The sequence below is a fragment of the Oncorhynchus keta genome, chromosome 36, assembly GCF_023373465.1.
Source record: "Oncorhynchus keta strain PuntledgeMale-10-30-2019 chromosome 36, Oket_V2, whole genome shotgun sequence".
Lineage (NCBI taxonomy): Eukaryota > Metazoa > Chordata > Actinopteri > Salmoniformes > Salmonidae > Oncorhynchus > Oncorhynchus keta.
The window spans coordinates 6,249,111-6,275,826 of NC_068456.1; the positions used below are offsets into that span (position 1 = coordinate 6,249,111).

Below are 26,716 nucleotides of genomic sequence, written 5' to 3' on the forward strand. Positions count from 1 at the left end.
GCACAGCAAGACTTAAAAGCAAGCCACCTTCAAGCGTCTAGCCTAATAATATGAATGGACTGGCTTCCATCCAACAGATCTGAAAAAAAATATTATTATTGATAACCTCCTGAACTTGCATTCAGTAGGACATCCGCTGGCCGTGGCATTTCTACAGCCCTTCCATTTCCCTTGACTGAAGAGAATGAATGTGCATCTTGTGGTTTGCTGTTATGATGAAGCTCAATTTCATTTCTGAAATTCCCATCAGGGAGCTCTAGACTATTCAAGCAAACCTCATGCACTTATCAACATGTTTGTGAAAGGAAAAGGCAAAGTTTTATGAAACAATGTGGCGACACACAGTAGTCGCATGCACTGTGTGTACGGTGTGCGTCATTACGGGTAAGCCAACTTTACCAGTCAGGGAGTACAGTAGGTCTACAGTGGCTGTCAACTAATTAACGTGATGGATGACGACTGCGGGAGATCTAACTGCGCGAGAAATACATTTGAGACCATCCTCAGGAGAATAGCCCTAATTTCTCCAAAGAGATGTCGCAGGTTTAACTCGTTTAGATCCGCGTCAGTAATCTAACTGCGGCGCAGATCTTCCCTCCTCGCCACACTAGACAGGTGAACGAGCGCAGCACAATGTTATTCAAGCAATGAATCCTGCGAATTTCACTAGAACTGGAAAGAATACAGAAGAATATATATTTGCGTTTGGTACTTACAAACTCCTTGCCTTTGCTATCGGAACAATTGGAGTCTTCGGATTTTGCAACAATATTATTGTCATCATGCTGTACTACAGATTCAAGAGACTCCGGACGCCCACAAATTTGTTAATAGTAAACATAAGTATAAGTGACTTGTTGGTGTCTGTCCTTGGAATTAACTTTACGTTTGTTTCGTGCATCAAAGGCGGATGGGACTGGAACTCGGCAACATGCGTCTGGGACGGATTCAGCAACAGCTTATTTGGTCAGTATCTGAGCGTCTGTGCTTTGGTTGTCTCACCTAGATTCACATATTAATATAAAATACAATTTTAAAGATTTTAACTTATTTAAATAGGCCGAATCCAATATGTTTTTTTTTGTGGCAACCTTTTCATTTAATTTGTGTTTCCATGTTTGTGTATTTCAGATTAGTCTTTTGGTGTATTACATTTTCAGAACTCTGTGATCCTTGTATAGTCTATTTCGTATGTTGCACGGGACATTTACTACCCTTCTTATTATGAGGAAGAACTGTTTAGCCCACTCTCCCTATTTATGAAACCAGTATTTCTATGGTTGTGGATGTTTATGAATGCCATTGCCGCTCTGGGGATCAAGCTGGTTCGTGTCAGCACACCTCGGGAAATACCCGTGTAATTCTATCCCGATCTGTGTCTGCCTCCCCTTTTACACACTTGAAAATATGGATGATTTTGACAAGTGGGCAGTTTTCTACACTGTAATCATTGTACATACAGTTGAAGTCGGAAGTTTACATCCACCTTAGCCAAATACATTTAAACTCACAATTCCTGACATTTAATCCGAGTACAAATTCACTGTTTTAGGTCAGTTAGGATCACCACTTTATTTTAAGAATGTGAAATGTCAGAATAATAATAGAGAATGATTTATTTCAGTTTGTATTTATTTCAGTGCATTCCCAGTGGGTCAGAAGTTTACATACACTCAATTAGTATTTGGTAGCATTGCCTTTACATTTTTTTACTTGGGTCAAACGTTTTGGGTAGCGTTCCACAAGCTTCCCATAATAAATTGGGTGAATTTTGACCCATTCCTCCTGACAGAGCTGGTGTAACTGAGTCAGGTTTGTAGGCCTCCTTGCTCATACACACTTTTTCAGTTCTGCCCACAAATTTTCTATAGGATTGAGGTTAGGGCTTTGTGATGGCCACTCCAATACCTTGCCTTTGTTGTCCTTAAGCCATTTTGCCACAACTTTGGAAGTATTCTTGGGGTCATTGTCCATTTGAAAGACCTATTTGCAACCAAGCTTTAACTTCCTGACAGATGTCTTGAGATGTTGCTTCATTATATCCACGTAATTTTCCTGCCTCATGATGCCATCTATTTTGTGAAGTGTACTAGTTCGTCCTGCAGCAAAGCGCTCCGGTAACATGATGCTGCCACCCCCGTGCGTCACGGATGGGATGATGTTTTTCGGCTTGCAAGCCTCCCCCTTTTTCCTCCAAACATAACGATGGTCCTTATGGCCAAACAGTTCTGTTTTGTTTCATCAGACCAGAGGACATTTCTCCAAAAAGTACAATCTTTGTCCCCATGCGCTGTTGCAAACTTTAGTCTGGCTTTTTTATGATGCTATAGGACTCGTTTTACTGTGGATATAGATACTTTTGTAACTGTTTCCTCCAGCATCTTCACAAGGTCCTTTGCTGTTGTTCTGTGTTTGATTCGCACTTTTCGCACCAAAGTACATTCATCTCTAGGAGACCGAACTCGTCTCCTTCCTGAGCGGTATGACGGCTGAGTGGTCCCATGGTGTTTATACTTGCATACTATTGTTTGTACAGACGAACGTGGTACCTTCAGGCATTTGGAAATTGCTCCCAAAGATGAACCAGACTTGTGGAGGTCTACAATTTATTTTCTGAGGTCTTGGTTGATTTCTTTTGATTTTCCCATGATGTCAAGCAAAGAGCCACAGAGTTTGAAGGTAGGCCTTGAAATACATCCATAGGTACACCTCCAATTGACTCAAATGATGCCAAATAGCCTGTCAGAAGCAATGACATCATTTTCTGTAATTGTCCAAGCTGTTTAAAGCACAGTCAACTTAGTGTAGGTAAAATTCTGACCCACTTCTGACCCACTGGAATTGTGATACAGTGAAATAATCTGTCTGTTAACAATTGTTGGAAAAATGACTTGTGTCATGCACAAAATAGATGTCCTAACCGACTTGCCAAAACTATAGTTTGTTAACAAGACATTTGTTGAATAGTTGAAAAACAAGTTTTAATTACATTTACATTTAAGTCATTTAGCAGACGCTCTTATCCAGAGCGACTTACAAATTGGTGCATTCACCTTATGACATCCAGTGGAACAGCCACTTTACAATAGTGCATCTAAATCTTTTAAGGGGGGGGTGAGAAGGATTACTTTATCCTATCCTAGGTATTCCTTAAAGAGGTGGGGTTTTAGGTGTCTCCGGAAGGTGGTGATTGACTCCGCTGTCCTGGCGTCGTGAGGGAGTTTGTTCCACCATCGGGGAGCCAGAGACGAACAGTTTTGACTGGGCTGAGCGGGAACTGTACTTCCTCAGTGGTAGGGAGGCGAGCAGGCCAGAGGTGGATGAACGCAGTGCCCTTGTTTGGGTGTAGGGCCTGATCAGAGCCTGGAGGTACTGAGGTGCCGTTCCCCTCACACTCCTAGGCAAGCACCATGGTCTAGCGGATGCGAGCTTCAACTGGAAGCCAGTGGAGAGAGTGGAGGAGCGGGGTGACGTGAGAGAACTTGGGAAGGTTGAAACCAACGGGCTGCGGCGTTCTGGATGAGTTGTAGGGGTTTAATGGCACAGGCAGGGAGCCCAGCCAACAATGCAGTAATCCAGACGGGAGATGACAAGTGCCTGGATTAACTATCCTGTGTGAGGCAGGGTGTACTCTGCGGATGTTGTAGAGCATGAACCTACAGGAACGGGCCATTTGATGTTAGTTGAGAACGACAGGGTGTTGAAAAACGCCAAGGTTCTTAATGACTCCAACCTAACTGTATGTAAACTTCTGACTTCAACTGTATATCTGTTTCATGGGTAGACTATGACAGAAGTACAGTAGGTTCAAGAATGTTTGTATCAATTCCAGGAGTTGATTTAAATTGCTGATTGCGCCTTTAGTGCATGTTAAATACACTATATATACAAAAGTATGTGGACACCCGTTGAAATTAGTAGATTCTGCAATTTCAGCCACACCCGTTGCTGATAGGTGTATAAAATCGAGCGCACAGCCATGTAATCCACATAGACAAAATTGGCAGTAACTGTAACTGCTGTTATTGTGAAGTGGAAATGTCTAGGAGCAACAACGGTTCACCCGCACAGTGGTAGGCCACACAAGCTCACCGAACCGGACCGCCGGGTGCTGCACATAAAAATGGTCTGTCTTCAGTTGTAACACTCACTACCGAGTTCTAAACTGCCTCTGAAAGCAACATCAGCAGAATAACTGTTAGTCGGGTGCTTCATGAAATGTTTTCTGGACTGATAAATCACGCCTCACCATCTGGCAGTCCGATGGACCAATTTGGGTTTGGCGGCAACATATCCATGTGTTTTGTCAAAATGATTCAAGCTTAGTCAATTAGAATGCTCAACACCTCTTGGAAAGCCACTCTGGTGTGTAATTGTTCTGCAGAATAAAAAGCTATCGCAGGGTTAAGTTTTCAGAAGACTATGGCTTTTTGCCTGTCATTGGCTCCTTTCATATTTCTTTTGATCCTTTACGACCTGGTGGTAACAAGCACACCCATAACATGATGTTGCCACCACATTACTGATCTTATTACGCTGAGTGTACGAAACATTAAGAACGCTTTCCTACTTTTGAGTTGTTTCTCCGTTCTATCCTATGGAGGATTATTGATATCGATAATAAACAGGTTGATATAAAAAAATATATTTTTATTTTTGATATCGAAAATGCAATAAATAGATGTTTAAATGGCGACCCATACAGTTCAGGTTCTTTTTTTTCTGACCCATTTCAGCTGTATAATTATCGTCGTCGAGGGCTTAGGGCGAGCGAGATAAATAATTGTGCAATCACATAACTGTCTCTTCCCTATTTATTATAGGAATCATCACTTATTAATGAAGAGGTCTGCTAACGAGGTGGTTAGTGCAACCTTCACGGCCTCTGCGCTCTCTCCCTCTCTCTTTCCCAGTATCTCTCTCTTAGGCACATGTAACCTACTGTAGGCTAAGTGCAATATTGTCCAATATAATTATATGGGGGACTTTTCTCAGCTGTCCAATGTCTTCATAAATTGTCAACTATTTAAAAATAAAAATAAATGTTTATCGTGTTATTTGTTGCCTCCAAAAATAAACGGGTCACTATCGTAGGATGGATGGGGGTGGTAATTTGACTTCGATGGCCGCATTGCAGCTCACTATAGTACAAGTTTGAAGAGACACTGAAGAAGATGCTGGTTAAATAGAACAATGAATGATGATTAGCACACAGACACACTACAAAAAGCCCCTCAGAAAGAGATGAATGGCACAGAGTATTGACACCACGTTAATCTACTTACAGCATGTGAAACAACTCTCACATTCTTCAACAGTCTAAATTTGGATGACGAGCTCAGGACATCCGGCACCTGTTACACCCACTGTACTCGTGCAGTGTGGTCCTGTCAGTTCGATCTGTACAGACATGTTATGTATTGGTTGTGTTATAGTGTGCGGTGACACTCTGTGCTTGAACAGCTCCCCTTTATATTGCAACACGTCTGTGCCGCAACACTTGGTGTTGATTGGGCCAAATGTCTGGCAAAAGTCATTGCTGTGCAATGGAGAAATTGAATGTGACCAAATGTGTTTTATGGAAATTGTTGAAGGTAGAATGTGTGATTTGATCCAAAATGATGTGGTCGTGTGTGTTGACAGAATCAAATGCACAAACCACAGGACACCTCTCTATTATCATGATTGATTGCTAAGAGGATATTTAAGATGATCTATTATATGTTGGGAAGATATTGATGAGGACTGAGTAATAACTGTAATAACAGTGTAATAACCAATTGCTGTACTAATCAGGGCCTACATATAGATATTGCATAACCCAGATTCGGTAGTCATTACTCAGCATCATCTCCCTCCCTTCCAGGCATCGTGTCCATCATGAGTCTCTCAGCTCTGGCCTACGAGCGCTACATCCGGGTGGTCTATGCTCAGGTGGTGGACTTCCCCTGGGCCTGGAGGTGCATCACCCACATCTGGCTCTACTCCCTGGCCTGGACAGGGGCCCCTCTCCTGGGTTGGAATCGTTACACCCTGGAAATCCACCAGTTAGGCTGCTCCCTGGACTGGACATCCAAGGACCCTATCGATGCCTCCTTCATTCTCCTCTTTCTCCTGGCCTGCTTCTTTGTCCCTGTGGGCATTATGATTTACTGCTATATGAACATTCTCTACACGGTGCGAATGGTAAGAAGAAGGGTGAGACAGTCTCGCTCGTCTCTCCCTCCCATTTTCTTCTGTTGCTTCATGTTTACGTCAGTGTGGTTTTATGTCGAGCGTCTTTTAACGTAAAGGTCCAATGCAGCCATTTTTATCTCAATATCAAAAAATAATTTCTGGGTAACAATTATGTACCTTGTGATCGTTTTGTCGGTGATGTCACAAGGCAGGCCAAAACTCCATCCCACTAAAACAGGCTGAAATTATAGGCGGTCTTTTCAAACTTATGCTAAAAGGGCATTATCATCATTTCCACAATTTCACAGTATTATTACTACCTCATAGTGTGGAAATACATATAGATATAATAAGTGAACACTTGTTTTTGACTGAAAAAGAGTTCCAAACCTCTGCCAATAACAGCCAGTTTTCAGTTTTCCCCTCCCCTCAGACCACTCCCAGACAGTCTTAGCAACATTTTTGCTTGAGAAATTGGTATTTGCTAAGAAGTTTTTTTTGTTATTTTTTGACCACTTTAATTGAAAACAATCACAGTAAAGTACTTAATTGGTACCCAGAAATGATTTGATAAGGAGATCAAAATGGCTGCAATGGACCTTTAACTAATTTACCAGCTGGTGATGTCAACACGCAGGCCAAAAGTATTTTCAAACAGCGCTTACGCTAAAAGGGCATTATCATCATTTCCACAATTTCACAGTATTATTAACCTCATAGTGTGGAAATATATATAAAACACAGGAAATCACGTTTTTGACTGCACAGGGCCTTTAAAGAGTTCAAGAGTAAATAAATAAATAAAATTGAAAAAATCAGACCAAGTCCAGTGTAAAGCTGATAAAGTGAACTGAACTGAACCAAACTAATCATAGACGCGAATGCCTAATACAGGATAAAGAAAAACCTTTCCTCCTAAGGACATTTTCTATGCAGGTTGATAATTATTGTCATGGCTCTTTCCCTGGAGGCAGAACTTAGTGATTTCCGCTAGATGGGCCAGCTGCAAAGTCAAAATTTGCTATATCGTAAAAAAAATCATGAAAACAAAAATGACATTTTTGGTCTTAATATAAGTTTAGATTTAGGCAGTAGAGATAGCAGTGTGGTTAAGGTTAAGGTTAAGGTTAGAGTTAGGTTTAAAATCAGATGTTATTACTTTGTGGCAGTGCCAGCTATTACTTTGTGGCAGTGCTGCCTCCAGGGCAAGATTCATGACAATAAATGCCCATCTGCATTTTCTCTGCGAAGTACAAACTTTCATGGACATTTTTGTTCCATTATCACATGGAATGACCACCACTTGATCTTTTTCCTTTTATCTTTCACTTACCTTTCTAAATGTATCTAAATTTCCTCCATTCTTCCTTCCTCCTTCCTCACTCTTAAGTGCTTCAAATCATCCTGATGTACCACTTTACCACCCTGCATAGAGGGTTACCTATGAGGATTATAGGGGTTGAAGTGGGTTCACTCAGCAGTGGACCGCACGGTTACTATGGAGAGTACAGTATGGTGTGGGGGGCTGTGTGCGTTTTTGCGCACATGCTTGTGTGTGTGTGTGTGTGTGTGTGTGTGTGTGTGTGTGTGTGTGTGTGTGTGTGTGTGTGTGTGTGTGTGTGTGTGTGTGTGTGTGTGTGTGTGTGTGTGTGTGTGTGTGTGTGTGTGTGCGTGCGTGCATGCGTTTGCGTGCGTGCCTGCTTGTGTGTGCATAAACTAATCTGATAAAATACTATAGTATACACTGTTGTGTTTTTACAGACTTTACTGTACTATTCCCTGTAGTGTTTTTGCGGACTAAAGTCAGCAAAAACACTAGTACTTACTATAGTATTTACTCTAGTATACTGTAGTAGTTACTGTAGTATACTGTAGTATTTACAGTTAACTGTAGTATAAATACTGTAGTAACATAACTATAGTATATACTATAGTAATTCATGTAGTGTTTTTGCAGATTGTCGTATACTGTAGTATTTTCTGTCGTTTTTTTGTGGACTGTAGTATAATGTAGTATTTTTGTATTGTTTTTGTGACATTACTGTAGTGTTTATTCAATTGTTTTTGTTTTATTATCTTTGAGATAGAACTGGAGGCTACTGGAGAAATACTAAAAGAGCACATTTTTCCATAACCTGTAGTTGAGACTGAGGTCTGAAGGAGAGCTCAGAGCTTCTGCTCTTTTCTATAACCTGTAGGTAAGACTGAGGTCTGAACGGAGAGCTCAGAGCTTCTGCTCTTTTCTATAACCTGTAGTTAAGACTGAGGTCTGAACGGAGAGCTCAGAGCTTCTGCTCTTTTCTATAACCTGTAGTAAAGTAAGTAAAGAGACTTGTAGGCTTGTAGGGAGAGCTCAGAGCTTCTGCTCTTTTCTATAACCTGTAGTAAAGTAAGTAAAGAGACTTGTAGGCTTGTAGGGAGAGCTCAGAGCTTCTGCTCTTTTCTATAACCTGTAGTAAAGTAAGTAAAGAGACTTGTAGGCTTGTAGGGAGAGCTCAGGGCTTCTGCTCTTTTCTATAACCTGTAGTTAAGACTGAGGTCTGAAAGGAGAGCTCAGAGCTTCTGCTCTTTTCTATAACCTGTAGTAAAGTAAGTAAAGAGACTTGTAGGCTTGTAGGGAGAGCTCAGAGCTTCTGCTCTTTTCTATAACCTGTAGTAAAGTAAGTAAAGAGACTTGTAGGCTTGTAGGGAGAGCTCAGGGCTTCTGCTCTTTTCTATAACCTGTAGTAAAGTAAGTAAAGAGACTTGTAGGCTTGTAGGGAGAGCTCAGGGCTTCTGCTCTTTTCTATAACCTGTAGTAAAGTAAGTAAAGAGACTTGTAGGCTTGTAGGGAGACCTCAGGGCTTCTGCTCTTTTCTATAACCTGTAGTAAAGTAAGTAAAGAGACTTGTAGGCTTGTAGGGAGAGCTCAGGGCTTCTGCTCTTTTCTATAACCTGTAGTAAAGTAAGTAAAGAGACTTGTAGGCTTGTAGGGAGAGCTTGGGGCTTCTGCTCTTTTCTATAACCTGTAGTAAAGTAAGTAAAGAGACTTGTAGACTTGTAGGGAGACCTCAGGGCTTCCTGCCCTTTTCTACTGCTCTTCTCAGTGTGTCTATCCAGTCGATGTTTGGTAAGGGGGAGGGATGTTGGAGTTGTGTTTTTGTCTTCTGCTACTTGATTTTAATGAAAACAAGCTTCCTTGGATAATGAAATGTAAAGAAGAAAAATAAAGAAGACAAATATAAAGAGGAGGGGGGATGGTGGGTAGGGGATAAGAACCCGGTATAGGGTAAGGTTTAGGGGGTAGGGTTGGGAATCAGATACGGACCCGGTTTAGGATAAGGGTTTGAGTTGGGAGTGGGATTTAATATCTTTTTTAGAAAAAAAGAAAAAAAATAGGGGATGGAAACTTGCTCTTCAGGTCACTTGGAGAGTGTGGTGCTTTGTGATTGTGGGTAGTTGGTTGAGGATGTTGATCGTGTTTCCATCTTCCAACAGGAGTAGGCAGAGAGGATTACACACAGTTCTCAACCCTGTAGGGAATACAATATATGGTCTGTACTTGGAATGCATATTTCTCACTCATGGGTGGCACAAAATGCCACACGGGGGAGAGGAATGGGCAGGGTATATGCAAATTAAATACTGTACTTAAGTGTAGTGTTTTGCAGACTGTAGTGTTTTTGTGGACATTACTGTAGTATTTACTACAGTGCTTTTTTTGCAGATAATACTCTGGTATTTAATATAGAACAGTATTCTACAGTATATTACAACATTCTATAGTTAGTACTAGACATGATAGAAGGATATTACAGTGTGGAGTATAGTATTCTATAGTTTACTCTAAAGTCAAATAAATGAATGTGGGTGTAGTCAATTCACCCGGATGTTTAGCGGTATCTGTGTAACGGCTTGGCACCGCTGCCTCCACTGTGCCTCTCTTTGCTTCTTTAAGTATTTACAACATTTAAGGAAGTAAGCCATTACTTTCTGCACAGCACCGATCGCTGCAGCTGTACGTAGTCCATCTGTAAATAGCCCACCCAATCTACCTACCTCATCCCCATATTGTTTTCATTTACATTTCTGCTCTTTTGCACACCAGTATCTCTACTTGCACATCATCATCTGCTCATTTATCACTCCAGTGTTAATTTGATAAATTGTATTTTCTTCGCTACTATGGGCTATTTATTGCCTTTACCTCCCTCCCCATGCCATTTGCACACTGTATCTAGACGTTCTTTTTTTCTATTGCGTTATTGAATGTACGCTTGTTTATTCCATGTTTGTGTTGCACTGCTTTGCTTTATCTTGGCCCAGGTCGCAGTTGTAAATGAGAACTTGTTCTCAACTAGCCTACCTGGTTAAATAAAGGTGAAATAAAACAAATAAACAGCCCCAGGTCTCCAAGACATCAAAGCTTCCCTCAACCACTGAAGATCTGCCCTTCCCCTGCCCATGTTTGTTGAGGGTGCTCTGAGAACCCTTGAGAAACTCGGCATGAACCTCTGACTCAACATTATAGGGAAACCTCAGTGAACTGCAGTCTTAGAGAAGGCTGATTACTACTGGGCTTCGTAAGACCATCAAAGAGAGGTTTCTAAATTTGCACTCTCTGGAGTATTGTATCCTTCTCAAGAGAAAAACTTTGGCGAGCTTTAAAAGACTGTTATGCGAGAACTCTTCATAAATTATGCCCCAATCAAAGTTTCCACGACTATCAATGTCAGGAAGTGGGGCCAAGTCAGTTCGTGGTCCATAATTGATTAACAATTATATTGGGTAGTAAGGACTGACTGACTGACTCATTTAATTGGTCTACCAAGACCAAATACTTTTTTCGATAGAGCAGTTTCAATCCGTTTAGACATTTTCTGACCATTGCCATTCATACCATTAGCGGTGACTCTGCTCTCCCTGTCTGGTCTGATGCATAACCAAAGGTCAATGTTCTGTTATGCCCACCTGAGACTCAGATATTCAGTTCAGATTAAACGTGTTTGTGTGTGCCCCGGCCTACATACAGGTAAGACAATACAGTATACACAACAAAGACAAAAATAAAAGCTATCAAGTAACAACAAGGCTGACTTCCAATACCTACATCAAATTCAAAGCAATTGGCAAACTAAAAAAGCTGACCGGAAAATATAAACAATGACAGCCTAAATCAACAGATACATCTGCATGATTCATTTAAATAAAAGGCATAGATTAAAGGTCGGTTGATTCTTTACAATCAACAAGGACGCGTGACAAACAAAGCAAACTCGACCAAACAATGTCAAAATGAGGAAGTAGCCTCCACATGAAATCTTATGGATTTAATTAGAAATAAAACAAAATAGGGGATGGAAACTTGCTCTTCGGGATACTGGGAGGGCACGGTGCCTTGTGATTGCGGGTAGGTGGTTGAAGATGTTGTTTGTGTTTGTGTTTCCATTGCCGACAGGAGCGGGCAGAAAGGATTACGCACAGGTCTCTGTAGGGAGCACAATATATGGTCTTATTGGTGGCACGAATTGCGACATGGGGGAGGGGAATGGGCAGGGTATATGCAAATGAAATACTGTAGTTAAATAAGTGTAGTGTTTTTGCAGACTAGTGTTTTTGCAGACATACCTGTAATATTTACTACAGTGCTTTTTCTGCGGCTAATACTTGGTGTATTTACTTTAGTGTTCTATAGTATATTACAACATTCTATAGACATTCTTAGACATTTTTTTAAAAACCTTTATTTAACTAGGCAAGTCAGTTAATGGTGACTCAGTAATCTCTGCTCTCCCTGTCTGCTCTGCTCTGTCAAATCACCATTAGTACAGAGCTTCCACGACCCCTGCCACAGCACCGTTTGACACAATGCTACATAAGATTCAATAACTTTTAAAACCATGACCACAGAGAGACTGTCAAAGAATTACAGCAAAGAGCTGCTGTTTTTATGTGTGAGTTCATGTTTAAGTTTTTATTCAGCACTGTCAACACTGTTCTTATTCAACACTATTACATAACATAAAACATGCTTTTTCTTACTTCCACATGTGCTGCAGCTGCAATGAATGAGGAGCCAGGTGTATCGATAGGCCTGCGTTCTTATTATTATTAGCAGCTCGTCTTGTCTACTTTAATATCAAGGAATATTGCACATTCTCTGGTCATAGGAACAACATGAATTTGTGCAAGACTGAGGCAGATATGGTGCGACTCGAGTTTCACCATCAGGTGGAAGACGGTGTCCCCTCTCTCTGGTCAGTCTCACTGGTAGAAAGGAAGGGGAGAGCAGGGACCGTGAGAGGCGGACCCTCTGTTGCTCTCTCCCTCCGCTGAGACTAATGCCTTTTCAAAATAACTGGGAACTCGAAAATCTCCAGCTTCCGACTTAAGTGCTTTCAGGACAACTGGGAACTTGTACTTTTTTTGTTGTTGTTTTGAATGTTTATCCAACTCAGAATTCCAAGTTGGAAACTCGAGCATCTTTCTAGACTTTCCGACCTCAAGATCACTGACGTCATGATTTAACTTTGGTTCTTTTCTGATTTCCTAGTTGTCTTGAAAGCACCATGACCATCAGATGCAGATACCATCAGTCCAGTAAAAATTAAAAAAAATATTATTTCAATTTATGGTCCGCAGTGCCTCGCAATTGCTACACCAATGGATTTATTTTGTTATCAAAGCTCAAGTTTTTAAATATAGTATGGTCTGAGAATAACAATATTGGCAGGAGAGGGATATAGCCAATATGCTGTGATAATGGCCTACTACCCAAACACCTTTTCACCCTTATTTTACCTGGTAAGTTGACTGAGAACACATTCTCAGCAACAACCTGGGGAATAGTTACAGGGGAGAGGAAGGGGGATGAATGAGCCAATTGGAACCTGGGTATGATTAGGTGGCCATGATGGTATGAGGGCCAGATTGGGAATTTAACCAGGACACCGGAGTTTACACCCCTACTCTTACAATAAGTGCCGTGGGATCTTTAGTGACCACAGAGAGCCTGGTCACCCATTTAACATCCAATCCAAAAGACAGCAACCTACACAGGGCAATGTCCCCAATCTCTGCCTTGAGGGATTGGGATATATATTTTTAGACCTGATGATAGAGTGCCTCATACTGGCCCTCCAACACCACTTCCAGCAGCATCTGGTCTCCAATCCAGGACCAACCCTGCTTAGCTTCAGAGGCAAGTCAGCAGTGGGATACAGGGTGGTACATCATTCCCACAGAACTGTTTTTATTAGGTTCATGTTACAATGTTTAAGTCATGTTTTAAGTCATACCCCTAATCTTACCTCATTTGCACACTATAATATAGATTTTTTCCTAATGTGTTATTGACTGTACGTTTGTTTATTCCATGTGTAACTCTGTGTTGTTGTTTGTCTCTCACTGCTTTGCTTTATCTTGGCCAGGTCGCATTTGTCACGCCCTGACCATAGAGAGCCCGAGGGGTTTTCTATGGGATTTTAGGTCAGGGCGTGACTCGGGGGTGTTCTAGTCGTTTTATTTCTATGTGGGTGTTTTGGTGTGGTTCCCAATTAGAGGCAGCTGATTATCGTTGTCTCTAATTGGGGATCATACTTAAGGTGTCCCTGTTCCCACCTGCATTGTGGGATATTGTTTTGTGTATGTGCACCACTGTTGTCACGTTTTGTTGTTGGTTTATTTATTTTTAAAAATTTAAAGCGACACTGCAAATAAAGATGTGGAACTCAACACACGCTGCGGCTTGGTCCATCCATTATCACGACCGTGACAGCAGTTGTAAATGAGAACTTGTTCTCAACTGGCCTACATAATAAAATCTGAGCGGTAGATCTCGGCTTGCTTTTTGACTGTGAAAGTGATCTTAACCACTGGTTGTTGATCACTGGTCTATGTCATGGAAAGAGCACGTGTTCTTAATGTTTTGTATACTCCGTTTATAACTAATAGGTCAGTGGAAGGGACATATAACTGCAATGGTTATACAGGCTGTCCCAATTTGTTGACATTCTAAAGAGACCATGTTGGTAAGTGATGATATTCTTTCCTATTGTCATTCCCTAACAGCTCCGCTCCATCCAGGACCTTCAGACAGTGCAGATCATTAAGATCCTGCGCTATGAGAAGAAGGTGGCTGTCATGTTCTTGCTGATGATCTCCTGTTTCCTGGTGTGCTGGACACCCTACGCCGTGGTGTCCATGATGGAGGCCTTTGGCAGGAAGAGCATGGTCACCCCCGCCATCGCTATCATCCCCTCCTTCTTCGCCAAGTCCAGCACGGCCTATAACCCTCTCATCTACATGTTCATGAGCAGAAAGGTGAGGGGACCCCTGACACACCGATGCTGATAGAGGAAATGCTTTGAAACGAGCCCTTTTCCAAATTTAAAGGAAAATCACAGACCTCATTGATTTGGTTAGGCGCGCCCCCACCTAGTGGGAAAAACATTTAAGCTGCCACCCTCTTGACAGTAGAGATATATTACAGTTTTAAAGTAATTTTCCTGCAATTCTACATATTTTGCCATGAGACGCACAGAAATTGTTTCAGTTATAAAGCCAATTAAAACAAATAAAACACATTATGCCATGGGGTGGAGAGACATTGCAGTTTTAAAACACATTTCATGCAATTCTACTCATTTTGACATGGGTCAGAGAGAACTTTGCAGTTTTAATAAATCATGCCATGATTTATGCTATGTTCATATGATATCTGGGTGAGAGTGACTAACAAAATCAACCCTGCGTCCCAGTCAGTAATTCGGCATTCAAGGTTTAGATAGTTGGCTAGACTAAGGCTGTTGCTGTGACCATATTACCACCACACCGGCGGTCACGAGTCATGAAGGCAGTCAAATTCCACATGACTGTTTAGTCAGGGTAATTAGGCTTCTCCAAGCTCTGATGATGCTGTTGGACATTAGTAGCCTACCAAACCTGTTAACTGCCTGGTACTCAGCACTTTATTGTCCATCTAATCACTCTGACATCAATGCAAATGTATTTGAAAATCTAATCAAATACTTCATGAGAGCCCATGAGCTCTCATGATGGCCGTTAATAAAAAGAGTGATGGCCGCTAATAAAAAGAGGAGGATTCTATTAGCTTTCTATAGGCTATGCCTACTATATTTATTTCTCAACTTTCCTAATATTAAGCACATTGTTTATATTTACAACAGGAGAATAGCCTACCTGACTGGCATGAAAATAAACCACGGGGATAAGCGTCCTCCATGTATTTTTTCGATACAGGTGCATGATAATGGTCCATTCTAAATCAAAGCAAATGTCATACATATATTATTTAGTATATGTAAAGACCAGATTAAATCAAGAATAGTCTGATGGGTGACTTATACAGTGGGGCAATAAATTATTTAGTCAGCCAGCAATTGTGCAAGTTCTCCCACTTAAAAAGATGAGGCCTGTAATTTTCATCATAGGTACACTTCAACTATGACAGGAAAATAGAAAAAATCCACTTTTGTTATTGACCAAATACTTATTTTCCACCATAATTTGCAAATAAATTCATAAAAAATCCTACAATGTGATTTTCTGGATGTTTTTTATTTTATTTTTGTCTGTCATAGTTGAAGTGTATCTATGATAAAATATTACAGACCTCTCTCATCTTCTTAAGTGGAAGAACTTGCACAATTGGTGGCTGACTAAATATTTTTTTGCCCCACTGTATATTATCACTTGTGATTGATGCCCAGCGTAAGAAACAATGCCTTTTCTTTGAGACTTGTTCGAATCATAGTCGCACACCTAGCCTATAGGCCTATATGTTTTAATAATGTTTATCACAACGGAAGTGGCCAAATAACTTCTTAAAATTAAGAACATTAATCTGCTTTACTAAGGGTGTAGAGTCTAACGTGCGTGAGTTTCAACTTTGGAAGATAATTTTCACCATAAAAATTTGAGCTTTATAATTAAAGCATTACATGCATAATTGCATTTGTGGTCACTTTTGATCATGGTGTTTTCCGCTAATAGCCTACTACCATGACCGCATTGCTGCACTTATAATGTGAAGAAATAGTATCACATTTACATTTACATTTAAGTCATTTAGCAGACGCTCTTATCCAGAGCGACTTACAAATTGGTGCATTCACCTTATGACATCCAATGGAACAGCCACTTTACAATAGTACATCTAAATCTTTTAGGGGGGGGGGGTGAGAAGGATTACTCATCCTATCCTAGGTATTCCTTAAAGAGGTGGGGTTTCAGGTGTCTCCGGAAGGTGGTGATTAACTCCGCTGTCCTGGCGTCGTGAGGGAGTTTGTTCCACCATTGGGGGGCCAGAGCAGCGAACAGTTTTGACTGGGCTGAGCGGGAACTGTACTTCCTCAGTGGTAGGGAGGCGAGCAGGCCAGAGGTGGATGAACGCAGTGCCCTTGTTTGGGTGTAGGGCCTGATCAGAGCCTGGAGGTACTGAGGTGCCGTTCCCCTCACAGCTCCGTAGGCAAGCACCATGGTCTTGTAGCGGATGCGAGCTTCAACTGGAAGCCAGTGGAGAGAGCGGAGGAGCGTGGTGACGTGAGAGAACTTGGGAAGGTTGAACACCAGACGGGCTGCGGCGTTCTGGATGAGTTGTAGGGGTTTAATGGCACAGGCAGGGAGCCCAGCCAACAGCGAGTTGCAGTAATCCAGACGGGAGATGACAAGTGCCTGGATTAGGACCTGCGCCGCTTCCTGTGTGAGGCAGGGTCGTACTCTGCGGATGTTGTAGAGCATGAACCTACAGGAACGGGCCACCGCCTTGATGTTAGTTGAGAACGACAGGGTGTTGTCCAGGATCACGCCAAGGTTCTTAGCGCTCTGGGAGGAGGACACAATGGAGTTGTCAACCGTGATGGCGAGATCATGGAATAGGTCGACTTTTGCTCTAAGGGGTATTGTAGATTGACATAGGCTAGTGCTTTTGCTGTTTGTTAGGCCTACTCATCCTGTTGGCTGACCAAAAAGTAAATGTGGACAGTTCTTCCAATATGCACCTTGAAATTGGATAAATCCTCTTTTGGCTAGGCGTCCCGCTAGTGGGAAACTTCCGGTGAAACTGGACGGTGCGCAATTCAAATAAATAATCAGCAAAATTATGGATATTAAACTTTTATGTACATACAAGTGTCTTATATCGGTGGAATGCTTACATTCTTGTTAATCTAACTCTACTGTCCGATTTACAGTAGGCGTTTACAGCGTCAGCATGCCCTGCGGAAGTTTGAGGACAGCGCCACACACCAAAAAAAATTCCCACCGGCACAGATTTCATAACTTCACAAATAGCGATTAAATATTCACTTTTGGAAAATCTTCCTCTGATTTGTCATTCAAAGGGTCCCAGCTATAACACGTAGTGTTGTTTTGTTAGATAAAATCCTTCTTTATATCCCAAAAAGTCTGTTTAGTTGGCGCCATCGATTTGAGTAATCCACTCATTCAACATGCCAAGATAGGAATCCAAAAACCTACCCCTGAACTTCATTTCAACAAGACGAAATACATTTCTATTGAATCCTCAGATACCCTAATATGTAATTAGACTACACTGCTCAAAAAAATAAAGGGACCACTTAAACAACACAATGTAACTCCAAGTCAATCATACTTCTCTGAAATCAAACTGTCCACTTAGGAAGCAACACTGACAAATTTCACATGCTGTTGTGCAAATGGAATAGACAACAGGTGGAAATTATAGGCAATTAGCAAGACACCCCCAATAAAGCAGTGGTTCTGCAGGTGGTGACCACAGACCACATCTCAGTTCCTATGCTTCCTGGCTGATGTTTTGGTCACTTTTGAATGCTGGCGGTGCTTTCACTCTAGTGGTAGCATGAGACGGAGTCTACAACCCACACAAGTGGCTCAGGAAGTGCAGTCCAGGATGGCACATCAATGCGAGCTGTGGCAAGAAGGTTTGCTGTGTCTGTCAGCGTAGTGTCCAGAGCATGGAGGAGCTACCAGGAGACAGGCCAGTACATCAGGAGACGTGGAGGAGGCCGTAGGAGGGCAACAACCCAGCAGCAGGACCGCTACCTCTGCCTTTGTGCAAGGAGGAGCAGGAGGAGGACTGCCAGAGCCCTGCAAAATGACCTCCAGCAGGCCACAAATGTGCATGTGTCTGCTCAAACCACTCCATGAGGGTGGTATGAGGGCCTGACGTCCACAGGTGGGGGTTGTGCTTACAGCCCAACACCATGCAGGATGTTTTTCATTTGCCAGTGAACACCAAGATTGGCAAATTCGCCACTGGCGCCCTGTGCTCTTCACAGATGAAATCAGGTTCACACTGAGCACATGTGACAGAACGTTCTGCTGCCTGCAACATCCTCCAGCATGACCGGTTTGGCGGTGGGTCAGTCATGGTGTGGGGTGGCATTTCTTTGGGGGCCCGCACAGCCCTCCATGTGCTCGCCAGAGGTAGCCTGACTGCCGTTAGGTACCGAGTTGAGATCCTCAGACCCCTTGTGAGACCATATGCTGGTGCGGTTGGCCCTGGGTTCCTCCTAATGCTAGACCTCATGTGGCTGGAGTGTGTCAGCAGTTCCTGCAAGAGGAAGGCATTGATGCTATGGACTGGCCCGCCTGTTCCCCGGACCTGAATCCAATTGAGCACATCTGGGACATCATGTCTTGCTCCATCCACCAACGCCACGTTGCACCATAGACTGTCCAGGAGTTGGCGGATGCTTTAGTCCAGGTCTGGGAGGAGATCCCTCAGGAGACCATCCGCTACCTCATCAGGAGCATGCCCAGGTTGTAGGGAGGTCATACAGGCACGTGGAGGCCACACACACTACTGAGCCTCATTTTGACTTGTTTTACATCAAAGTTGGATCAGCCTGTAGTGTGGTTTTGCACTTTCATTTTGAGTGTGACTCCAAATCCAGACCTCCATGGGTTGATAAATTTGATTTCCATTTCCACATGATTTTGTTGTCAGCACATTCAACTATGTAAAGAAAAAAAGTATTTATTAAGAATATTTCATTCAGATCTAGGATGTGTTATTTTAGTGTTCCCTTTATTTTTTTGAGCAGTGTATAATATTTCATACGGAAAGAAGTATGTTCAATAGGAAAACGATATTAGCTGGTGCATGTCCTCTTCATCGTGTGCGCATACACACATTTCCAGGTAGTAGAACTCATTATTCTTACTCGTTTTGAAGAAACAAGCCTGAAATCTTGAACATTGAGTGCTGACACTCAGTGGAAGCCATAGAAATTGCATACTGGGAGCTGGATGTAATTATTTCCCTGTGCTTTCCAATGTCAGGGCATAGGCTCTCAAAAAACCAAATCCGGTTGGATTTTCTCCTACTATATCTATTGTGTTATACTCTCCTACATTATATTAACATTTCTAGAAACTTCAAAGTGTTTTCTTTCCAATGGTACCAATTATATGCATATCCTGAGTAACAGGCAGTTTACCTTGGTTACGTTATTCAGACAGGAAGTGGAGAAAAAATGGGCCTAACCTTATGAAGAAGGACGCTCGCAGTTGTGTCTCCGATGTGTCGGTCTTCATTTGTAGCCTGTGAGAGAGATCCGATCACGTGACCGAGAGCCATGTGAGTGAGAGGGCTTCTGATTGCACAGAACACTCAGGGTGAAGGGCACAACGCAGCACTCCGGGATGCAAAAGGCATTGATTTTTTAAGGGTGCATTACGGCCACAAAGGGATGCTGCCGTGAAATTCGAGGCATTATCAAGTGCTTGTCAAATTGTGAATGAGAGACTATTGGAGTGTGTACAGCCTGCTCAAAAAACAAGGCAGAGCTCATGCAATTCAAGTAATGTTTTTCAAATCATCATTAGAATCTCATCATGCAGCCTTACAATGTATTACAAATCTAAAACATAGAGCCCAACATTTGTAGAGCAACTAAAGTTACATTAATAACTCTAAATTAAGCACATAGGTGTACCTATTTCTTTGTTAACAGCTCAGCACAGAATAGCTGCATGTGCGCACTCCCTCAAATCGTTTAGACTATTTTATTCAGCTTTATTCAATTGTATTCTTCATACTATAAAATAATATCAAATAATGCCATGGAATTATGAGCAGATAAGTACAGCCGCAAGACTAACGTACCTAGCAATCTAAAAATGTTTAGCTAACATAGGCTAATTGAGTGACTGTCAGTGACTGACGTAACGAGGAAAACTGCTAGTGCACAACCACATTTCGAAATGACACCTTGTATATTCTACTTTTCTCTAAGTCTCAACATTAAATTGAGACCCTGACTGAGTTCCTCTCTCTCTCTCTCTCTCTTCTCCTCCTCCTGTCCCTCTGGCAGTTCCGGCGCTGCTTGCTGCAGCTGCTGTGCTCCCAGCTCTCGTGGATTCAGAGCAGCATCAAGGACCGTCCCCTGGCCCGGAGCATCGAGCGGCCTATTCGCCCAATCGTCATGTCCCACCGAAGAGGCGGGGAACGACCAAAGAAGAGGGTGACCTTCAGCTCCTCCTCCATTGTCTTCATCATTGCCAGCAATGACGTGAACCACCTGGACAACATGTCCAAGAGCGGCGGTACGTCGTCAGAGGGCATCCAGGTGCGGCCGCTGTGACAGAGCATTATGGGTACTGTAGTACATCATGCTACACCCATGTCACCATGGGAACCGACTAATCACTTCATATCACATGTTCCTCTGTAAACCTCAGAACTTCCTCTCATGAAACACAGAACCCAGAAGTTCCAAATCACCCTTCTGACACAAGACTATTGTTTTTCTTTTTAGCCTTTTCAAGATCCATCACTATAAACTGTAGAGACTTATTTAAAACCCTCTTTCACTGTGCATCAGAAGGAACCATCCCTTCCCTGTAACTGAATGATGTAGCTGTGAGTTTGTGACCTATTTCTCTTGTCTTCAACAGCCTTTGACATAGTGTTTTTAAACAGTGCCTCCTGTGTCATAACGGAGGCCAGCAGTGTTAATGGAGAAAGTGATGTTGATTATTACTATTTCCCTGGTTGGCAGCACTATTGTGCTTAATGAACTTACAGGGAAAAGCCTTACAATATTGCAGCAGCATATTCTGCACAACACTCTCTCTACCTTTGTCACGTCCAGATACATGAAATATATCCTATATTCTGGGGTGAAAGTGGATTTAATTTCTTCCCGGTGCGAGGACCTCCTGTGTGTGTGCACGCACTTCATTCTTTTTTTTATGGGCCTATTCATAGAACTGCACATATAATCCCTATTAATTTAATAGGATCTCTATGGGCCTATTCATAGAATTGCATATATAATCCCTATTCATTTAATAGGATCTCTATGGGCCTAATCATAGAATTGCATATATAATCCCTATTCATTTAATAGGATCTCTATGGGCCTAATAGTCCCGATTTTGTTTAACTTTTCAAATGTATTAGCCTACCTTTTTAATGTGGCATAAACACAACCAGTCATTATGTTTTCATCTTATTGTCAAACAATTCCTTCATAAGGTTAATGTAGGCTACCTGTGCATGTTACCCAGGGACGGCAGAACTCTTTTTTTTGACCTGCGGTAAAAAAATTGTTTATAACTTCCGACATTTGTTAGGCTATTTGTCTGTAATTAGATACATGTAGGGTGGTCTTCTGTCATTACTTGACGCTCATCTAGAATACTAAATAAAGCCTTGCTCACCAGAATAATGTCATAAACCGATCAATGCATCATCAACAATATAGTTGATGTCTGTAAAGTTTCTCTTTCATTTCTGCTTCTCTCATAGAGCAAGGGACCAGGGTGATTTTCCATGCAACATTTCCAAATGACAGTTTGACCGATTTTGCATGCATATTTTATGTGGTTCAAAATGAAATACTTTCATCCTTTACAGTACCGTAATTGCTGGACTATAAGCCGCTACTTTATTCCCACTCTTTGAACCTCGCGGTTTATACAATGACGCTGCTAATTTATGGATTTTTCCCGCTTTCACAAGATTCATGCCGCCAAAAAACTGAGCACCGTCAAAGTAAAATCGAGCGCGCTCAAACTTCCCATCATTCTGATTACGGTAGTAATTTTGTCACCCTCATCATGGCAAAGACACGGAGAAATGCATATGATGCAGCTTTCAAGTTGAAGGCGATCGATCTGGCTGTTGGAAAAGGAAAGAGAGCTGCTGCACGGGAGCTTGGCATTAATGAGTCGATGATAAGACGTTGGAAACAGCAGCGTGAGGAACTGACTCAGTGCAAAAAGACAACAAAGGCTTTCAGAGGGAAGAAAAGCAGATGGCCCAAAGTATTTGCAGCCACTCGACATCAGTGTAAATCGTGCATTTAAGGTGGCGCTCCTTGTTCAGTGGGAGTCTTGGATGACAAGTGGGGAGAAATCCTTCACTAAAACGGGCTGCATGCGAAGAGCAACTTATGGTCAAGTCTGCCAGTGGGTCCTGACAGCGTGGAGCATTGTCAAAAAATCCACTATCATCAACGGGTTTCGAAAGGCTGGACTGCTGCGTGTTGAAGGGGCAGCATGAGCTCAGCGGGGTATTTGCCTCCGGATGAAAGTGACTAGAGCGACAATGAAAACGATCCAACATCGGATGAAGCAATTCTGAGGCTATTCATCTCCGACACCGAAGGAGATGACTTCAGTGGTTTCAGTGCACAGGAGGAGGAAGATAGTGACCAAGTTCATTTGTTTCAATGTACCGGTAGGCACCTGCGGCTTATAGACATGTGCAGCGTATTTATGTACAAAATACATATTTTTTAATAATTCAGTGGGTGCAGTTTATATTCAGGTGCGCTTAATAGTCCAGCAATTACGGTATGTCCCTGAAATAAATTGCACGTTAGACTACACATTGTCCCTAAGCGCGCATTCGCATTTTCTCAAGATGCTGTTCCAGTGGTAAAATCAACATTTGGTCTATAATTCTACTGAGGGAAACATTAATATTAGTTAGAATTATCATAGGCTACGTGAGGCCTACAGTCAGTGTCCAGGACCTCACCCACTGGGCAAAAACTGGTTGAATCCACAAATGTTTATTTATTTAACTAAGCAAGTCAGTTAATTATTCAGGATCACATTTACATTACATTTACATTTAAGTCATTTAGCAGACGCTCTTATCCAGAGCGACTTACAAATTGGTGCATTCACCTTATGACATCCAGTGGAACAGCCACTTTACAATAGTGCATCTAAATCTAGGATCAGTGTGCCTTCCACGGGACGGTTGAGCTAATGTAGGCTAATGCGATTAGCATGAGGTTGTAAGTAACAAGATAGTTTCCCAGGGCAGAGACATATCTGCTATTTGCAGAAAGCTTAAATTCTTGTTAATCTAACTGCACTGTCCAATTTACAGTAGCTATTACAGTGAAATAATACCATGCTATTGTTTGAGGAGAGTGCACAATTTTGAACATGAAAAGTTATTAATAAACAAATTAGGCACATTTGGGCAGTCTTCATACAAAAGTTTGAACATAAATACAATGGTTCATTGGATCAGTCTAAAATGTTGCACATACACTGATGCCATCTAGTGGCCAAAACAGCGCCATCTTGACTGCCAGCAGTTCTCGGTTGACTACGTTGTAGGTCCTCTCTGCAGGATTGAGACGATGGGACAGGAAGACAGCTTTTGGTCCTGGGCAGATCGCTGGGACAGGATGGCCCCCACTCCAACATCAGAATCATCAACCTCTACCACAAATTGACGGGATGGCTCTGGATGGACGAGGATGGGTTTTGTGGTGAACCGATGCTTCAAGTCCACGAAGGCTCTGTCGACCGCTGGAGACCATGTGAACGGTACTTTGGGAGAGGTGAGTGCAGAGAGAGGGGCCGTCAGGGTACTGTAGCCCCGAATGAAACGGCAGTATAAGTTAGAGAACCACAGGAAACGTTGTAACCGCACCCTGGACTTAGGTTGAGGCCACTCTACCACTGCTTTCACTTTTCAGGATCAATTTGGATCAGCGATGACATATCCCAGAAAGGAGATTGTAGAGCGGTGGAACTTACACTTCTCGGATTTCACGAACAATTGGTTCTCCAGGGGACGCTGAAGGACTTGTCTGACATGAAGAACGTGTTCTTGGGCAGACCGGGAAAAAAACTGGATGATGTCAAGGTAGACGAACACGAAACGGTTTAGCATGTCCCGGAGCACATCGTTTACCAGAGCTGGTGAGTCCAAACGGCATGACCTGGTACTCATAATGTGTTAAAGGGTGTCTTCCACTCATCTCCTTTGCATATCTGAACCAGGTGGTAGGCATTCTGAAGATCCAGTTTGGAAAAAATGGTGGCCCCCTGGAGAGGTTTAAAAGCCAAGAGGAGTGGTAGGGGGGGGGGGGATAACGATTCTTGATCGTTATATCATTCAGACCCCGGTAGTCAATGCACGGACGCAGAGTCTTGTCCTTCTTCTCCACGAAGAAAAACCCCATGCAGGCAGGAGATGCAGATGGATGGATGCCTCTAGTAGTCAGAGAATTCTCAATGTACTTCTCCATGGTCTTGGTCTCCCGGCCGGATAGAGAATATAGCCGACCACAATGTGGTGTGGTGCCTGGGAGGAGATCAATGGCACAATCATAAGGACGGTGCGGGGGAAGAGAAGTAGCCCGTGACTTACTGAAGACTGTATGGTCTCACTGTGGTTTCCTGATACCCGTATCTGAATGGGCTAAGTGCTATGGGTGACTCTTCCAATAGAGCGGCCGTCCATTGCCCTTGCATCCATTGGGACAGAGAGAATGAGGGCGATGAGGGAATCGATGTCCCGTGGTATTTCTCGAGCTGCGAGCTCGTCCTTTATCCCCTCCGACAGTCCGTGGAGAAAGGTGTCAAACAGAGCCTTCGGAATCCAGGAACTGGAAAACTCTACTGCGAAAATCTACTGCGTAGTCTGCCACACTACGGGAGTTATGATGAACCTGCAGTAGTTTGAGCCGCCTCCCTCCTGGTCATCAGAGGATCGAAAACCTTCCTCACTTCCGGGATGAATCCCTCCAGGCTATGGCACACAGCGGATTGCAGCTCCCACACAGCCGTTGCACAGGAGAGCGCCCTTCCGGACAGTAACGTGATTAAATACGCTATCTTCGATCGGTCTGACAGGAACGAAGAAGCCTGGAGTTCGAAAATGAGGGAGCACTGGGAAAGGAACGCCCTGCAGGTACCAGTATCATCTGCATAATGCTACGGAGGTGGTAAGTGGGGTTCTCGAGGAGCCGGGGTAGGTTGAACAAATCCATTAGTAGTTGAGCGGTTCCTGGGTGGTTCAGAGGTCTCAGAGGTGGTGAGCTGCCTATGAGCTAACTCACTGATTTGCTCCATTATAACCTTGAACCCTGGTTGTGGCGTTCCGTCAGGGAACCAAGCCCTTCCAAAAGGTCCCGAAGCAGCTCTTCATGCCTCCCAATGGTGGCTCCCTGCAGGGAGACAGCGTGACGGAGCTGGTCCCAGTCTGCTGGGTCTGTCATGGTCAGTTTGTACTATAAGTGCACAAGGCGAGACCCAAATGCAGACCCATGAGGCAGATGGTTGAGCTCCGATATTTATTGTACCAAAAGGGTCAGGCAAAAGGAAGGTACGAGGGGATAGGCAAGCTCGAGGTCAGAACAGGCAGAGTGGTCAGGCAGGCAGATTCGGCGTCAGGGCAGGCAAGGGTCAAAACCAGGAGGGCTAGGAAAACACTGAGACTGGAAAAATAGGAGCTAGGAGAAACGCTGGTTGACTTGGCAAAACAAGACGAACTGGCACAGAGAGACAGGAAACACAGGGATAAATACACCCGGGACTAATGGGGGAAAAAGGAGACACCTGAAGGGCGTGACACTACAATGTAGAAAATACTAAAAAATAAAAAAGAATCACCCTTGAATGAGTAGGTGTTCTAAAACTTTTGACCGGTAATTATATATATGTGTGTGTATATATATATATGTGTATATATATGTATGTATATATATATATATATATATATATATATATACTGTACAGTTGAAGTCGGAATTTTGCATACGCGTTAGCCAAATACATTTAAACTCAGTTTAAGTAAAAATTCCCTGTTTTAGGTCAGTTAGGATTAACACTTTATTTTAATAATGTGAAATGTCAGAATAATAGTAGAGAATGATTTATTTCAGCTTTTATTTCATTCATCACATTCCCAGTAGGTCAGAAGTTTACATACACTCAATTAGTATTTGGTAGCATTGCCTTTACATAGTTTAACTTGGGTCAAATGTTTTGGGTAGCTTTCCACAAGCTTCCCACAATAAGTTGGCTGCATCTTGACCCATTCCCCCTGACAGAGCTGGTGTAACTGAGTCAGGTTTGTAGACCTCCTTGCTCACACACACTTTTTCTAGTTCTGCCCACAAATTTTCTATAGGATTGAGGTCAGAGCTTTGTGATGGCCACTCCAAAACCTTGACTTTGTTTTCCTTAAGCAATTTTGCCACAACTGTGGAAGTGTGCTTGGGGTCAGTGTCCATTTGGAAGACCCATTTGCGACCAAGCTTTAACTTCCTGA

General features: G+C 42.6%; 1 protein-coding gene across 2 annotated transcripts; it reads left to right on the forward strand.

The window, feature by feature from the left end:
- The first annotated feature begins 219 nt into the window (after positions 1-219).
- On the forward strand, positions 220-21,870 carry LOC118369533 (opsin-3-like). 2 transcript variants are annotated; one of them, XM_035753980.2, is made up of 4 exons: positions 220-966; positions 5,867-6,186; positions 14,227-14,478; positions 20,499-21,870. In XM_035753980.2, exons 1-4 carry the CDS (start codon positions 648-650, stop codon positions 20,766-20,768), a joined length of 1,161 nt encoding a protein of 386 aa, XP_035609873.1. In that variant the 5' UTR covers positions 220-647; the 3' UTR covers positions 20,769-21,870. The 2 variants fall into 2 exon arrangements, with proteins under 2 accessions (XP_035609873.1, XP_052354342.1); XM_052498382.1 differs by lacking the exon at positions 220-966 and adding an exon at positions 2,353-2,679.
- The last annotated feature ends 4,846 nt before the right edge of the window (positions 21,871-26,716 follow it).